We start from the raw sequence: 17,674 nt of genomic DNA, 5'->3' as shown, positions 1-17,674 counted from the left end.
GGACACCCTTCCCGGTCCGCCTCACGGTGAAGCTGACTGCAGGACACTCTTCCCGGTCCGCCTCACGGCGAAGCCGACTGCAGGACTCTCTTCCGGATGTGGTTCATGGAGATGGTCACCTCAGTTAAGGATCTCCCAACTTAACCATGATTTAAGAATTAGCACCCCAGTAATTTGAGAGACTTTACTGCACTTGTATATGAGGGACCAAGAGACAAAACTGGAAGGAAAAATGTGTGCCCTGTTATTTGATTTTAAATCCTTACCAATATATTGTCATTCCTTCGTAAAACAGAATACACGAAGGCTGGACATGAGCAGTAAAGGCAGGAGCTTAGGCAATGATATACCTGACCAGAGCTTCCTTCAACCTACAGACCAAAACAGAATTCATTCATTTAGATTCAAATAAAATAAACTAGACAGCAGCCCATCAGAAAATGCAAAGTCAGAGTCCCAGACAGGAACTGTTTTGAGGAGGAATGGGGATAATATTGATCTTAGCAAGGACAGGATTGCACAATTTATTAATATAACGTTGGGTCTGATCTAAACCTTTCCAGCCATGTAATTAACACAAACAACATCCCAGTCAAACAACCTTTACCTGGTTGTTAATTGCTACAATGATTTCTCATGATTAACAACCTCAAAGTAACACCAACAATTTGAAACCCAAGCTAAGAAGTGACAAAAAAATAGGATTGCAGAATTTAAAGTAGGGTGTTGGTACCCAGTGCATAAAGAAAGTTTTAGCATTAAGCCACGTATTGATTATCAAGACATACAAATAGACATAGACCCAGTGTAGAGACATACAGACTGCACATTCACAGAGTCACAGACCCAATGTGAGGACATACAGACTGTACCCTCAACTGATGCTACAAAGAAAAGAAGAAAACAATGAACACTCCAGTAATTCATTGACTCTTCAGCTTTGTATACATTACTGTGTTTCACAATGTTCGAGAAATTCAATAACTGAAGAATTTTGGGTATTAATGGAGAAAACTGACTTAAACTGACTAAATATTCCTGTAAGGCTACTTCTTTTTGTAATAAACTGATTTTTCCATGCTTGCAAAATTTTCCTTCCACAAAGATAAACCATTTTATATTATTTCCAGTGAGGGAGATTACACAATTCCCACAGTTAACCTTGCCTGAATGCTGACATCATCAGGTCAATTCAAACTGTTATGTTGCAGCACAGACATGTTGTTCAGTGGGTGACTCTACTAACGGGGTTAGATACAAAGTAAACCCTCTCTACACTGCCCCTATCAAACAATCCTAGTACAGTGACAGCATGGGGTCAGATTGTGAGTAAAGTTTTCTCTACACTGTCCCTATCAAACACTTTCGGGACAAGGACAGCACGGGATTAGATATAGATTAAAGCTCATTTTACACCATCCTCAAACATACCCAAGACAGGTACAGCATGGGGCACGACACAGAATAAAGCTCCCTCTGACTGTCCCTCTCAAACACTCACAGGGTGGGTACAGCTTTATGTCTCTATCTCTTTTTCTCCCCCTCCCACACAGAAGATATTTGATGAAGTATTTCATCTTGTGCTGTATGTTAGTGAGCAGATGATGTTTCTGCATCACCATAGAGTAAGTTTATAGATTGGCTAACAAAGTGATGACAGAGAATGGGAATACATAGGCATTTTCAGGATGGCAACCAGTAACTAACAGAATGCCACAGTCTGTGGCCAGAATTAATTACAATACATATTAATGACCTGGATGATGGAAGTGAATGTACATTCGCCAGGTTTGCTGATAACACAAAATATGTGGGTTGGCAAATGTTGAGGATGATTCAAAGAATCTGCAGATGGATGAGACAGGTTAAAGGAGTGGGCAAAAACTTGGCAGGTGGTATATGATGTAGGCAAATGTGCTTTCACGGCAAGAATAGAGGAGCTGAATATTATATAAGTGGAGAAAGACTGTAGAAAGCTGCAGCACAGAAGAATTAGGAAATCTTGTGTATGAATCACAGAAAGCTAGCATCCAAGTTCAGCGTTGATAGGGAAGGCAAGTGGAATGTTGGCCTTTGTTTCAAAGGGAAGGTAAGGGGGGGGCTTGCTAAAGCTATACATGGCATTACTCTAACCACAGGTGGAATATTGTGAAGAGTCTCAGTCCCCTCATCTAAACAAAGATATCATGGCATTGGAGGCAGTCCAAAGAAGGTTCAGTAGGCTGATCCCAGGTATGGAGGGATTTTCTTGGGAGGAGAGGTTGAGCAGATTGGGCCTATACCCATTGGAAGAATTTAGGGGGAGGCAATGGCCTAATGGCATTATTGCTAGACTATTAATCCAAAAACTCAGCTAATGTTCTGGGGACCAGATGGTGGAATTTCAATTAAATAATTAAATCTGGAATTAATATCTGCTGATGCTCATGAAAACATTGTCAATTGTCAGAAAAAAAAACATCTGGTTCACTAATATCCTTCAGGGATGGAAATCTGCCATCCTCACCTGGTCTGGCCTACATATGACTCCAGACCCACAGCAATGTGGTGGTTTCTCTATGCCTTCTGAAATGGCCTAGCAAGCCATTCAGTTGTATCAATCACTACTCAGTCTCAACGAAGAACGAAACCGGATGGACCACCTAGCATTGAGCTAGGCATTGGTAACAAATCTATTGACCCTGCAAATTTGTCCTAGGTGTCTTCTGGGTGCTAGTGCCAATATTGCGAGAGCTGCCTCACAGACTACTCAAGCAATAGCCTGACACAATCATACTCTCAGAATCATCCCTAACAATGTCCCAGACACTGCCATCACCATCCCTGGAAAAGTCCTGTGTCACTGGCACGACAGACCCAACAGGGGTGACAGCACAGTGGTATACAGTCGGGAGGGAGTTGGCTGGGAGGCCTCAACATTGACTCTGAACCCTATGAGGTCTCATACCTTCAGGTTAAACACAGGCAAGGGAACCTCCTGCTGATTGCCATGCACCATCCTCCCGCTGCTGATGAATTAGTGCTCCTCCTCCATGTTGAGGACCACTGAAAAGAAGCACTGAGGGAGACAAGGGTGCACAATGTACTCTGGGTGGGGGATTTCAATGCACATTACCAAGAGTGACTCAGCAGCAGTACTACTGATTGAGCTGGTCGGGTCCTAGAGGACATAGCTGCTAGACTGGGTCTGCGGCAGGTGGTGAGGGAACCAAGAGGGAAAAACATACCTGACCTCATCCTTACCAATCTGCCTGCTGCAGATGCATCTGTCCATGACAGTATCAGTAAGAGAGACCACCTTGTGAAGGCAAAGTCCCACCTTCATACTGGGAACACCCTTCAATTGTGTTGTGTGACACTACCACCGTTCTAAATGGGACAGACTTTGAACAGATTTAGCAACTCAAGACCGGGCATCCATGAGGCACTGTGGGCCATCAGCAGCAGCAGAATTGTACTCCAGCACAATCTGTAACCTCAACAGCCCGGTATATCCCCTACTCAACCATTACCATCAAGCCAGGGGATCAATCCTGGATCAACGGAGAGTGCAGGAGGGCATGCCAGGAGCAGCACCAGGCATACCTGAAGATGAGGTGTCAACCTGGTGAAGCCACCAAACAGGACTATTTGCACGCCAAACAGCATAAGCAAGTGATAGACTGAGCTAAACGATCCCACAACCAACAGATCAGATCTAAGCTCTGCAGTCCTGCCACATCCAGTCGTGAATGGTGGTGGACAATTAAACAACTCACTGGAGGAGGCAGCTCCTCAAATACCCCCAACCTCGATAATGGGGGAGCCCAGCACATCAGTGCAAAAGATAAGGCTGGCTTTCACAGCAATCTTCATCCAGAAGTGCTGAGTGGATGATCCATCTCTTCCCAATTTTTACAGATGCACCACAGTGTAGCATGGAAACTGCTCTTCCTAACACCGCAAGAGACTATAGAGAGTTGTGAACACAGTCTGGTCCATCACACAAACCAGCTTTCTATTCATTGACTCTATACTTCCTGCTGCCTTGGGAAAGCAACCAACATAATCAAAGACCCCTCCAACCCTGGTTATACTCTCTTCCACCTGCTTCCATCAGGCACAGGATATAAAAGTTTGAATACACATATGAATAGATTCAAGATAACAAGGTTGGAGCTGGATGAACACAGCAGGCCAGGCAGCATCAGAGGAGCAGGAAAGCTGACGTTTCAGGTCTGGACCCTTCTTCAGAAATAGATTCAAGAACTGCTCCTCTCCCATTGTTATCAGACTTTTGAACAGACCTCTCAAAGGTTGAGGTTGGTTGGCTCGCCGAGGTGGTTTGTTGTTCTGCAGGCGTTTCATTACCCTGCTGGGTAACGTCATCAGTGCAGCCTCCGATGAAGGCTCGATGTGTTTTCCCGCCTGGTTTTTAAACTCTGGAGTCTGTTGAGCTGGATCGCCTCACTTCTGGTTTTCCTTCGTAGTGGAGTGTATATGGGGTCGAGTTCTATGTGTTTATTAATGGCTTTCTTTGTGGAGTACCAGGCTTCTAGGAATTCCCGTACCTGCCTCTGCTTAGCTTGTCCCAGGATCTTGGTGTTGTCCCAGTCGAATTGGTGGTTCTCCTTATCTATGTGGATTGACAGGAGCAAGTATTGGTCGTGTCTTTTTGTAGCCAATTGGTGTTCGTGTACCCTTGTTGTTAGTTCCCTTCCTGTTTGTCCGATGTAGTGTTTCTCACAGTCTCTGCAGGGGATCTTGCAGATGACATTGGTCCTGTCCATGGCGGGGAGTGAGTCTTTAGTTCGGGTGAGCAGTTGTCGTAGGGTTGATGTGTGCTTGTGTGCCACTCTGATGCCCAGCGGTCATAGGAGTCTTGTGGTTAGTTCCGACGTGTTCCTGATGTAGGGTAGTGTGATCAGTGTGTCAGGGCGTGTAGTATCTTCCTGATGTTGTTCGTGTAGGCATCTTCTTTTTTGGATCCATCCCAGTTTTTTGGATATCCATTATCCTTGAAAACCTGGAAGAGATATTCTTCTTCCTCTTGGCGTAGTTCCATGTTGCTGCAGTGTGTTGTTGCCTGTTTAAATAGTGTTCGCACGCAGCTTCATTTGTGTGTGTTGGGATGGTTACTGTTGAAGTTCAGTACCTGGTCCGTGTGTGTGGCTTTTCTGTGTACTTTTGTTTGGAGTTCCCCATTTGTCTTGCGTTCTACCATGATGTCCAGGATTGGGAGCTGTTTGTTTAACAATAAATTAATCAATCACAGCCATTTCCAGTGGTCCCCTGATTCACAGATACCAGTCTTCAATTAATTTGGTTCACTCCTCGTGAAGTTGGAGACACTGGATACTGCAAAGGCTATGGGCCCTGACAACATTCTGGTAATAGTATTGAAGACTTGCGCTCCAGAAGATGCTGCTCCCCTATGCAAACTCTTCCAGTACAGTTACAACACTGGCATATACCCAACAATGTGGAAAATTGCCCAGGTATGTCCTGCACACTAAAAGCAGGACAAAACCAACCTGGCCAATTCCTGTCCCATCAGTCTACTCCCGATCATCAGGAAAGTGATGAAAGGCATCACCAACAGTGCTATCAAACAGCACCTGCTCAGCAATAACCTGCTCAGTGACGCCCAGTTTGGGTTCCGCCACGGCCACTCAGCTCCCGACCTCATTACAGCCTTGGTTCAAACATGGACAAAAGAGCTGAATTTCCTGAGGTGAGGTGGGAGTGACAGCTCTTAAAGTCCAGGCTACATTCGACTAGGTGTGGCATCAAGGAGCCCTAGTAAAATTGTGGGGTTGAAGTGGGGATGTTCGCTGATGACTACATCCACCACTAATGCTCGGTTGCAGTAGTTTGTATGATCTGCAAGATACACTGCAGTAATTCACCAAGGCTCCTTTAGACAAAGCCTTCCAAACCCATGCCCACTTCCATCTAGAAGGACAAGGGCAGCAGATACATGGGAACACCCCCATGTGCAAGCTCTCCTCTAAGCCATTCACTATCCTGACCTGGAAGTACATCATCGTTCCTTCACTGTCACTGGGTCAAAATCCTGGAATTTCCTCTCTCAGGACATTGTGGATCAACCTACAGAACATGGACTGTAGTGGCTTAAGGAGGCAGTTTACCACCAACTTCTCAAGGGCAATTAGAGATGGGCAATAAAAATTCTGGACAGTAAGTGACGTCCACGTCCCATGAATGAATAACAAAAAAAAATTAAGAATGAGGACAATCATATTGAAACATACAATAAACTTAGGGACTTGACAGGATAGATACAGAGGATTGTTTCCCCTTGAGAGAGAGAGTTGAGGACGAGGGCATTTTTAAAAAAATTCAGTCACAGGATAGATGTATTGCTGGCTGGGTCAGCACTTTTATCCACTGGTAACTGCCCAACCATATTGCCTGGTGTTACTCATAGGCCAGATCAGGTCAGGATGGTAGCTTCCCTCCCTAAATGACATTAGTGAACCAGATGGGTTTTCCGACAATTGACAATGTATTTGTGATCATCATTAGAATTCTCAATTCCAGATTTCTATTCATTTCAAATCCACCATCTGCCATGGCGAGATCTGAAGACAGGTCCCCAGAACATTTTCTGGATTAACAGTCCAGTAATAATACCCCTAGGCTATTGCTTCCCCTTCATCCCTTCCGCATTATCTTAGTACAAGGAGTCACTGAGTTAGGACAGAGATGAAGAGGAACTTCTAACTTTATAGTGCAGTCAATGTAGAGAATTCTTTACAATGGAGGGCTGTTATGCTGGATTGTTAAGTATATCCAAGGCTGAGATAGGCTGATTTTTAATCTGTAAGGGAGTCAAGTGTTATAAGGTAAAGGCAGGAATGTGGAGTTGAGGATCATCAGTTCAGCCATGATCTCACTAAATGACAGAGCATGCCCAGTGGGTTAAATGGCCCATTTCTGCTTCTGGAAGAAATGTTGACACAGGAACTAATGACAGAAAAAGACAACAGTAATTGCAGCAGATTGAAGAATCTTGATATAGCCTTCCCGACACGGGTGTGGTACAGAAAAAAAAAACTGTTCCACTGACTGGCACAGAGATTTTCTCCTTCCTCCAAGGTATAGAGGGATATTTAATTTTGTGGAGCATCACAGATCGATCCACTACGGATGTCACCCATTCTATTCAGATACTTGTAACTCGGTGTCACTGTTCCCAATGCAATCAGAGTCAAAGCTGGGATGTTCCTGAAATGTACAGTTAATGGGGAAATAGATTGTCTTGAATATTACAGGACCATAAGGGAACCAAAATGATTGCACTCTCAAATTAAAACATTTATACATGATAGAAATTTTAAAATACCATACCTGGTACAGTGATCTTCCACTAGGTGACTGAACGAGTGTAACTGAACGTCGATCCACCAGCTCTAAGGCATGCAAGGCAGCTGGACCGAAAACAAATTTGAGTCTGGAGAAGAAATAACATTTCAGTCTAGTAGGAGCTTTTGCGTTAACACCAAATCGATCACAATGTAGATGCTGCTGGTGGTGGAATGTTTTTAAGGCAGAGATAGAGATTCTTGTTAAGCAAGGGTGTGTCAGGGGTAAGCAGGAATATGTATTTGAGGTTACAATCACTTCAGCCCTGACCTTAATGAATGAGGGAGCAGGGTCAAGGGGCTGTATTGTTGCCTCCGCCTAATTAATATATATAATTCAGAGTCAGAGTCAGAGTAATACAGCACAGAAACAGACCCTTTGGTCCAACTTGTCCATGCTGACCTGATAGCCCAAACTGATCTAGTCCCATTTGCCAGCATTTGGCCCATATCCTGTTCACAAATTTTTGTAAGTGGCAGGCCAGGTTGAGAAGGTTGTTTTGGAATTGCCAAACAATGATTTCTCTTTCTTCAGCCTTGCTCACTCTGGTTACATTTATTATGGTTGTCTAACTGATCAATTGCCAATTTCTCAGGAATGGGTTCCAATATGTTCCTGACACATCAGGCATAATAAAGATGATGTATGGTGCACAATGAGGCTACCAGTCCATCATGTTGGTGCTAGCTGGAAAAGAACTATCCAACTTGAACTTATATTCCAGAAACTGGTCCATAGCCTCGGAGATCAAGCCAAAAATTAATCTTTTATCTGTCAAACTGTTTTAGTTTTCAGTTCTGCATATTACGGCTCCTGGTTTACATTCTTTTTTATCCAATCATTTCTTCATTTCCCAGATTAATCAATCACCAGTTCCATTTTCTATCTATCTTTGGGTTTTATCTTTCCTGAGTAATTAATATGAGCTGCTTTTATGGAATATGTATTGACATTGGGAGGTCATGGTTAAACACAGTTGACTACAGAGAAAACAAATGTAGGGAGAATAAAAATACTTAACACTACTGATACAAGCAATTAGATGTGGTATAGGACACCTTGCCGGGTACAGCTCCTATAAAATGTTTTTGAATGAGTTTACTTTCATAGATGGTTTTGAGGGAGAGAAAGAGTGTATGACTACTGTGAGCATGGATGTGAGCACACGCACAGGTATGAGTGCGCATGTGAGAGAGAGAAAGTATTTGGTGAGAGAGAGGGTGTAGGTAGATGCACGTATGGGTGAGTGTGAGTGAGAGTGAGTGTGTGGGGATGTGGGTGCAAGTGTGGGTTTGGTTGTTAGTGTGCATGAGGGAGTGGTTAAGATTACGGATACGCGTATGAATGAGACTGTGGGTATTGAATATGAGTGCGAGTGTGAGTAGTGACAGTGGTACGAGTGAGAGTGAGAATGCGGCTATGGATATTGTTAATGTGTGTGTGGGTGTGCATGCAGATGAGATGTTGATCAAGAGTGTGACTGAGAGTAGTTGTTCATGTTGTGTGGCTGAGAATGAGCTTGTTGTCCGTGTGTGTCTCTGGGTGAGACTGAGTGTGACTGAGTGTGAGCATGCAAGAGTGGGTGTAAACCAAAGTCTCTAGGTGTAGGTATGTGAGCAGGTGTGGATAGCAAAATGTAGGTATGGTTGTTAGTGCTGAGGGGCGTGGGGTGCAGGTGTGGGTATGAGCTCCTGTAGGTTATACATCAGTTTTGCATGATTTCAGTAACAAGAACTAAAACTGGAACAAAACACAAAGTTGCTGGAAAATCTCAGCAGGTCTAGCAGATCTAGCAGATCCTGTGAAGAAAAAAATCAGAGTTAATGTTTCAGGTCCGGTGACCCCTCAGGTTCTGTGGAAGGGTCACTGGACCTGAAACGTTAACTCTGATTTTTCTTCACAGATGCTGCTAGACCTGCTGAGCGTTTCCTGCAACTTCTGTTTTTGTTCCTGATTTACAGCATCTGCAGTTCATTTGGTTTTTATTAAGAATTAAAACTGATCTGCTGAAATAACAACTGGCAACACAACCTCTGACCTAGAATCCCTGCATCAAGAATATGCATTGTTTAATATACACTATTTATATATTCTATACATTTCAATTGATCGTATAATGCACACTCTAGATCCCTCATCACATTGAGCACACCTTTATTAACTCTCCTCTTCACCAATTTAACATCATACGCCTGGCCCTGGGGCGCCCGGCAGGAATGGCGCCCGGCCCTGGGGCGCCTGGCAGGAACAGCGCCCGGCAGGAATATTGCACGATGGTGGTATACCTGACAGGACACTGGACAACAGTAAGATATCTGAGAGGAACACTGTAATAGCATGGTATACCCAACAAGAGACCTCTGTAACACTGGTATACCCAATGGGAGAAATATACAACACTGGTGTACTCGCCAGGGATATTAGACATCACTAGCATGTCTGACAAGAACAGTACACCACAGATATGTTTGACAGGAAGACGCTATAGCACTGATATCCTTCACTGAATCAGCAGACAACACCTGTAATCTGACAACAGCAATACGTAACAGTGTGAATGTCGTAACTTGAAGAGTGTGCTGTTCCACAAACTATCATAAATGTATCAAATTCCAATAATAGAAGAGCCAGAAAACGAGTTAAACCAAAAAAAAAAGAACTGCCGATGCTGGAGTCAGAGATAACACAGTGTGGAGCTGGAGGAACACAGAAGGCCAGGCAGCATCAGAGGAACAGGAAAGCTGATGTTTCGGGTCAGAGTCCCGACCCAAAACGTCAACTTTCCTACTTCTCTGATGCTGCCTGGCCTGCTGTGTTCCTCCAGCTCCACCCTGTGTTATCTTAAACCAAGTAAAGCTTCTTTTGGTTTGTCTGCATCTGGGCATTTCTGGGGCATTGAATATTCTCAAGTCACGTTGCAACTGCACAAGACTTTTGCAGCATTGTGTATAGTTCTGGTTGCTGCACCAGAGGAAGAATGTGGAAGTTTTGGAGAAGGTGCAGAAGAGGTTACCGGGATGTTCCCTAGATTGGCGTATTTGCTATAAGGAGAGATGGGACAAATGTGGATTGTTTTTGCCCCGAGGGGCAACCTGATAGAAGAATGCAAAATGATGAGAGGCATGGATAGGGTGGATAGTCGGAGTCTGTTTCCCAGGGTGGAAATGTCAAATACCACGGAGCATAGGTTTAAGGTGAGGGTGGGGGTGGAGATGGGGTTTGAAGGAGATGTGTGATGGAAGTATTTTTAAAACACAGAGTAGTAGGTACCTGGAACAGCTGCTAGGGGAGTTGGTAGAAGCAAAGTTTAACAGGCATTTAGACAGACACATGAACAGGCAGAGAATACAGGGGTACGGATCACGTGCAGGCAGATGAGATCGTGATCGGTACAGACATGGTGGGCTTAAGGGCCTGTTTGTGTGCAGTACTGTTCTATGTCTGCCCGTATAGGTGTTTTAAAAGGGGGTTAGAGTCTTAACTAGTAGAACCATATGTTGATAGCTCATAGCTGTTTACTTCTGATTAGAACGAACTTACTTATAATAAACAATATTCCTTGTTAAGTACAGGAACTTGGGCAGTGTTTTCTGTAACTTGGTAACTTCTGTAACAGACCTTATGGTAAAGCGGGGACCTTACGTGCTTTGATTACAGGGTTACCGTCTGTGGTGACAATAAGAGTAGTGGGGCTCGAGAATCAACACACTTTTCCAAGTGGGTCATAAGAGTCTCAAAATTTATTTGAGATAGAGGAAATCTTTCTGCAGACATAAACTCTATATGTAATCAAAAACTATGACTCTCTGTATCTGTGCATGTGCTATTTTGATTTAATTGTAGCTTTAATAAACTTTGTCCTGATCAACAAAAACAGGTCACATCAGCTCTGATGAAGTGTCATCTAGACTCAAAACATTAGCTAGTTCTCTCCCCATGGATGCTGCCTGACCTGCTGTGATTTCCAGCATTTGTTGTTTTTAAAAACAGGACGTTATTGTTACTGTTTATTGTCAAATCTTATGAAAGACAGAATTCTTGACAGCTCATAATAATCTGTTTTTCAAAAAGTCAAGTTTGCAGTAAACACCTTATGAATGCAATGCTATTCACACTTCTGTGAGAAGTACTATTGGTGTGCTTGGTTCTGGCAAAATTCAAAATTTTCATACTGCTTTGGGTCAGTGTTTTAAATTTAACATTTGTAAATGCTGAATTAATTTGGAGAATTTCTTCACAATGTAAGATCCTGAGCTGCCTTCAGGTGTATACTGAGGGAATGTTTCCTTTTGTTGTTGAGGTTAAAACTAGGGGCCTCAGACTAAGAGTAAGAGGTCTCTCTTTTAAACAGAAATGGGAAGAACTTTGTTTTCTCTCAAGAGGGTCATTAGAATGTGAAATTCTCTTCCCGAGAAGATAGTGGAGACTGGTATTTGATGCTCATCTGTAATCATCCTGAAGGTGGCAGTAGCGAGCTGCCTTCTAGTGTTTAAAGAGATTGGCAGGGGGTGTCTTCATCAACAGCAGCGAGGCATGTGCTGTAATCAGAAATAGCTGGTCAGGCTGAAACATGACAGGGAGTGAGGAATGCCTGTTGGATTAAATTGCATCTATTTCAATGCAAGAGGGCTGACAGGTAAGGCTGATGAACTCTGGGCATGGATAGGTATGTGGGGCTGGGATATTATAGCCAATACAGAAACATGGCTAAGGGAGGGGCAGGACCGGCAGCTTCATGTGCTAGGGTACAGGTGCTTTAGGTGGGACAGAGGTGGAGGAAAGAGGGGAGGGGGTGTTGTATTTTTCATTAAGGGGAGTATCACAGCAGTAGTCAGAGATGAAATAACAGGGATCATCCAGTGAGGCATTGTGGGTGCAGCTAAGAAATAAGGAGGGGACGGTGATGTCATTGCAGCTGTACTAAAGGCCCCCAAATAGTTAACAGGAATTAGAGGAACAAATATGCAGGGAGATTGCGGAGACCTGTAAGAGAACTATGGTTGTCATAGTGGGGAATTCTAATTTTCCTAACATAGACTAGGACTGCCATAGTGGTAAGGGATTAGATGGGGTGGAATTTGTTAAATGTATGCAGGAAAGTTTCCTCAAGCAGTGTACAGAGGGTTTTACTCAGGAAGGGGCAAAACTCAACCTACTCTTAGGGAAACAGGGCAGGACAGGTCACTGAGGTGACAGTGGGGGAGCACACTGCGACCAACTACCATAGTTCTACAAATTTTAAAATAGCTATGGAGAGGGACAAAACTGTCCACAGGTTCAAGTTCTAAATTGGGGCAAGGTGAATTTTGATGGAATAAGACAGGAGCTTGCAGGGGTTGATTGTAGTTTGTTTGCAGGTAAAGGGACCTCCAGCAAGTGGGAGACCTTTAAAAGTGTGACAGCTAGTGTTCAAGGTCTATATGTTCCTGAGAGGGTGAAGGGCAAGGTTGGCAGGAGTAGGGAACCCTGGATGACAAGAGACATTGAGGCTTTGACCAGAAAGAGGAGGCATGGCTCAGGTACAGGCAGCTGGGATCATGGGAATCCCTGAAGGTATACGGGGATACAGGAGTTTACTGAAGGAGGAAATCAGGAGGGCGTGAAAAAGGGGCACGAGATAGCTTTGGCTGAGAAGATTAGAGAGAATCCAAAGAGACTCTTTAAATATATTAAAGGAAAAAAAAATCTAGACAGAGAATAGGACCCCTCAAGGACAAAAGTGGACATGTATGTGTGGAACCGTAGGAGATGGGCGAGGTCCTCAATGAATATTTCTCCTCCATGTTTACCAAGGAGAAAGACGAGACAATTTGGGAACTTGGGAAAGTTAGTGGTGACATCTTGGGGACAGTCCATATCACAGTACAGGAGGTGTTATAAGTTTTATAACGTATGAAAATGGATAAATCTCTTGGTCCTGACCAGATATTTCCAAGAGTGCTGCAAGAGACTAGGGAAGAAATTGCAAAAACAAACCTGGGAATTATAGACCAGTAAGCTTAACATCTGTGGTAGGTATGTTACTTAAGAAGGTTCTGAGGGATAAGATATACATGCATTTAGAAAGACATGGTTTGAATCGGAGTAGTCAGCATGGCTTTGTGCGTGGGAGATCATGCCTCACAAATTTGTTAGAGTTCTTTGACGAAGTGATCAGGAAAGTTGATAAGGGTAGGGGGGTAGACATGGCCTACATGGATTTCAGTAAGGCCTTTGATAAGGTTTCATATGGTTGGCTACTCTGGAAGGTTAGATCGCATGGAACCCAGGGAGAGCTGGCAAATTAAATACACAATTGGTTTGATGGTAGGAAGCAGAGAGTAATAGTGGAAGGATGCTGGTCAGACATGAGGCTTGTGACTAGTGGTGTGCCTCAAGGGTCGGTGCTGGGCCCACTACTGCTTGTTATCTACATCAATGATTTGGATGAGAACATACAAGGCATGATTAGAAAGTTTGCGGATGACACTAAAATAGGCGGTATCACGGACAGTGAGAAAGGTTATCAGAAATTGCAGCAGGACCTTGATAGCTGGGGAAGTGGGCCGAGAAATGGCAAATGGAGTTTAACATAGGTAAGTGTGAGGTGTTGCATTTTGGAAAGTCAAATCAAGGTGGGAGTTTCATAGTGAATGGTAGGGCCTTAAGGAGTGTAGTGGAACAGACGGACATTGGAGTTCAGGTGCACAGTTCCCTGAAAGTGGAGTCACAGGTAGACAGGGCAGTGAAGGCGGCTCTTGGCGCACTGGCCTTCATCAGTCAGGGCACTGAATATAGAAGTTGGGAAGTTATGTTGCAGTTGTACAGGACGTTGGTGAGGCTGCACTTGGAGTATATGGAAGGATGTTATTAAACTGGAAAGTGTGCAGAAGAAATTTACAAAAATGTTGCCAGGACTCAAGGGAATGAGTTATAGGGAGAGGTTGGACAAACTAGGACATTTTTCTTTCGAGTGTAGGAAACTGAGGGGGTATCTTATAGAAGTGTATAAGATCACGAGAGGCATAGCTAGGGTGAATGCACTCAGTCATTTTCCCAGAGTTGGAGAATCGAGGACGAGAGAGCATCAGTTTAAGATAAGTGGGGAAAGAACACATGGGAACCTGGGGCCAACTTTTCTTTAGACAGAGGTTGGTACACATACGGAATGAGCTGCCAGTGGAAGTGGTTGCGGCAGGTACATTAACAACATTTAAAAGACATTTGGGTGAATACATGGATCGGAAAGGTTTAGAAGGATATGGGCCATGTGCAGGGAAATGGGGTTAGCGTGAATGGACATTTTGGTCAGCATGGACCAGTTTGGGCCAAAGGGCCTGTCTCTGTGCTGTAAGACTCTATGACTCCTGACCCTCTGCAGTCCATGGAGTATAGGTTCACCAACATTGCTAGCTGGTAGGACAGTTCATTATTCCAAATACTACAGATATCTGTGTTTTGACGTACTGGTGCAGAATAAGATTGCATTCTTAACCACATACACTGAGACCATTTGATAAAACATTTGAAGTTACAATGCATTGTGTGACAGGCTTATCAAGACTTGTAGTGAGTGAGTATTTCAATTCAGGAATTGCAGACTGAAGCACTGTTCATATGCAAACTTTAGATACACACACCGAAACAAACGCTCAGGAAACTTTTGTAAATAGTCTATAAAAGATTAATTTAAAAGTGTTAATTATTGCCAACAATCAAAGTAACACCATTAGAGCAGATCCTAAATCAACCAAGACATTTACTGAATGATTTCAGAACCAAAGAACAGATGGAGAAACTCTCCTAAGAGTACTCACGCCAGAAGGAGTTCATCTGTCACTGCAAAACACAAGAATCAAGGAAGCTTTGTCAGTGTCCATTTCACAAACATATCCTCTCAAATCTAATCAAACAAAAACAGTCACGTAGCATGGATCATACCCAGAACAGAAACTAATTAAACTAAAAACAAAAATTCAGCTCCCAAGTCAAGCTATTCAGTAAATAATATCAACACTGTAACACCTGTGGCCTGTGGTGGTGAGAGTTAGCATGCTAGCTAGATGTTCTGGGTTAGCGGGGGAAATCAGCAGGAGCTCACTGCACTAGCCTGCAGACTCCCTCCCTGTTGTCCTCTGGCTCTATCCATCCTCCTACCCTGCAGCACTGCCTCTTCAGGTCCCACAGCTGCCTATGCCTTTAAGTGGTACATTGGTGAATAGATGAACAAAATCAAACATGCACATGGATACTGCACTACTATCAATATGCAAGTCCTTTATGGTCTTCACAAACATGTAGGAATCCTTCACAAACAAATAAGGCCCGAGTTATTTGCTCTCAATGCAAACTTGATGCTGAAATAGGATGCATCAAAGCTATCCTGCCAGGTAACGGCTACTCTGCCCTGAAAATTTCTGGCTTGACATGATACAAACTCAAGTCAGGTCATAAGGTGGTCACTCTTGGTCCTGAAAAGTGCTCAGTCTACCTCTGAATGCTCTGAAAATCAGAATCAGAAATTGCTGGAAAAACTGAACAGGTCGGGTAGCATCTGTGGAGACAAAGCAGAGTTAACGTTTTGGATCTCATTCTTCAGAACCGCTGATAGCGGTTTGGTGGCACCACTACATATCAAGCTGGTCAGGTCCTAAAGGACTTAGCTGCTAGACTGGGTCTGCAGTTGGTGATAAGGGAACCAACAACAGGAAAAAACACACTTGACCTCATCCTTGCCTATTGTTGTAACCCTTCCTTTTACCATGACTAATCCACCTAGCCTGCATATCCCTGGACACTAAGGGCAATTTAGCACAGCTAATCCACCTAATCTACACATCTTTGGTTTGTGGGAGGAAAGTGGAGTACCCTGTAGAGCCCACGCAGACAAGGGGAGAGGGTGCAAACTCCACACAGTCACTCGAGGGTGGAATCAAACCCTGGTCCACTGAGCTGTACTGGTGATTGGTGGTGGGCGATTAACCAGCTCAATGGAGGAGTCAGCTCCACAAACACCCCCATCCTCCATGATGGGGGGAGGCCAGCACATGAGTGCAAAAGATAAGGCTGAAGCTTTCGCAACATCTCAGCTAGAAGGGCTGAGTAGATGGTCCTACTTTGCATCCTCCCCTGATATCCCTCCTCAATCCACAAGAAACATCTGGAAGCACTGGACACTGCAAAGGCTATGGGCCCTGACAACATTCCGGCAATAGTTAACAATGTGGCTTTCAGAGTATTTGAGATCAGAGATAATGATTTCTGAAGATTTCTCAGATTCACAGGAAATACTTCACAGATATTTTAAATACACATTAATACATATAAAGAGAGAGTGGGGAAGGGGGAGAGAGAAAGGAAAAGAAAAAGAGAGAAAGAAAAAGAAAAAGCAAAAAAAAGAGAGAGAATTGCGTCCTTACAAATATTTCAGGTCTGTGGCAAAACAGAAGACAAATTCCAGAGGCTGCCGCGAGGCAACCTTCAGCACTCAATCCCTTCTAAAACTCAGCTGGCTGGCCAGAAACTATATGCTGTTGAGCACTCTCTCATCTCTCTGATAAAAGCTTTATTTCCAAAGTCACTTAGTGTTTTTTGTAAACATTTGGTTTGTTTCCAAAACCACCTTATTTTTAATTCTTTGTAATCATCTCTGTCTCATTTAATCGGATTATAGGCCACCCTTTTGCTTGTTATTCAGACGTTGAGACTTCACTCACACCGTCTGACACTATTGATACCTGCAGAGACCTATTCTTCAGCCTATTCACACTCCACTCACACCATTTGTAGGATCTTTTGATCTCTTTCCCCACCGATCTCTCTGCCTATAAATTCTGTGCCCTATGTGCTTCTCTGTCACTCCACCTAACGAAGGGGCAACACTTGTAAAACATGCGCACCCACAGATCAACGAATACCGCTCACGCTTGGACATAGAGCAGTTTTTCCGCCGCCTCCGCCTCCACGCTTACTTCTTTAACCGTGAACCTAACCCTCCCTCTACTGACCCCTTCTCCCGCTTCCAACACACCCCCTCCTCCTGGACACCACCCCAAGGCCTCCTACCCTCCCTCGACCTCTTCATCTCCAACTGCCGTCGAGACATCAATCGCCTCAACCTCTCCACCCCTCTCACCCACTCCAACCTCTCCCCCGCAGAACGTGCAGCCCTCCGTTCCAATCCCAACCCCACCATAAAACCCGCGGACAAGGGAGGCGCAGTTGTAGTATGGCGCACTGACCTCTACATCGCCGAGGCCGGACGCCAACTCTCCGACACCTCCTCCTACCGCCCCCTTGATCATGACCCCACCCCTGAGCACCAAAC

General features: G+C 44.1%; 1 protein-coding gene across 1 annotated transcript in view; it reads right to left on the bottom strand.

The window, feature by feature from the left end:
• The window catches only part of zswim7 (zinc finger, SWIM-type containing 7), a 27,790-nt gene extending 11,415 nt beyond the window's left edge, over positions 1-16,375 (bottom strand). The window contains exons 1-4 of the mRNA XM_048612314.1: positions 16,306-16,375; positions 15,165-15,186; positions 7,354-7,456; positions 267-371 (exon numbers count right to left, since the gene is read on the bottom strand). Coding sequence (XP_048468271.1) covers positions 267-371; positions 7,354-7,456; positions 15,165-15,186; positions 16,306-16,375 — 300 coding nt within the window. The remainder of the gene's footprint in view (positions 1-266; positions 372-7,353; positions 7,457-15,164; positions 15,187-16,305) is intronic.
• Between the last annotated feature and the right edge of the window lie 1,299 nt (positions 16,376-17,674).

Source organism: Rhincodon typus, chromosome 26 (assembly GCF_021869965.1).
Source record: "Rhincodon typus isolate 14 chromosome 26, sRhiTyp1.1, whole genome shotgun sequence".
Taxonomy (NCBI): Eukaryota; Metazoa; Chordata; class Chondrichthyes; order Orectolobiformes; family Rhincodontidae; genus Rhincodon; species Rhincodon typus.
Note: the sequence above shows the minus strand (reverse complement) of the source record. Positions and strands in the feature narration are given on the sequence as shown.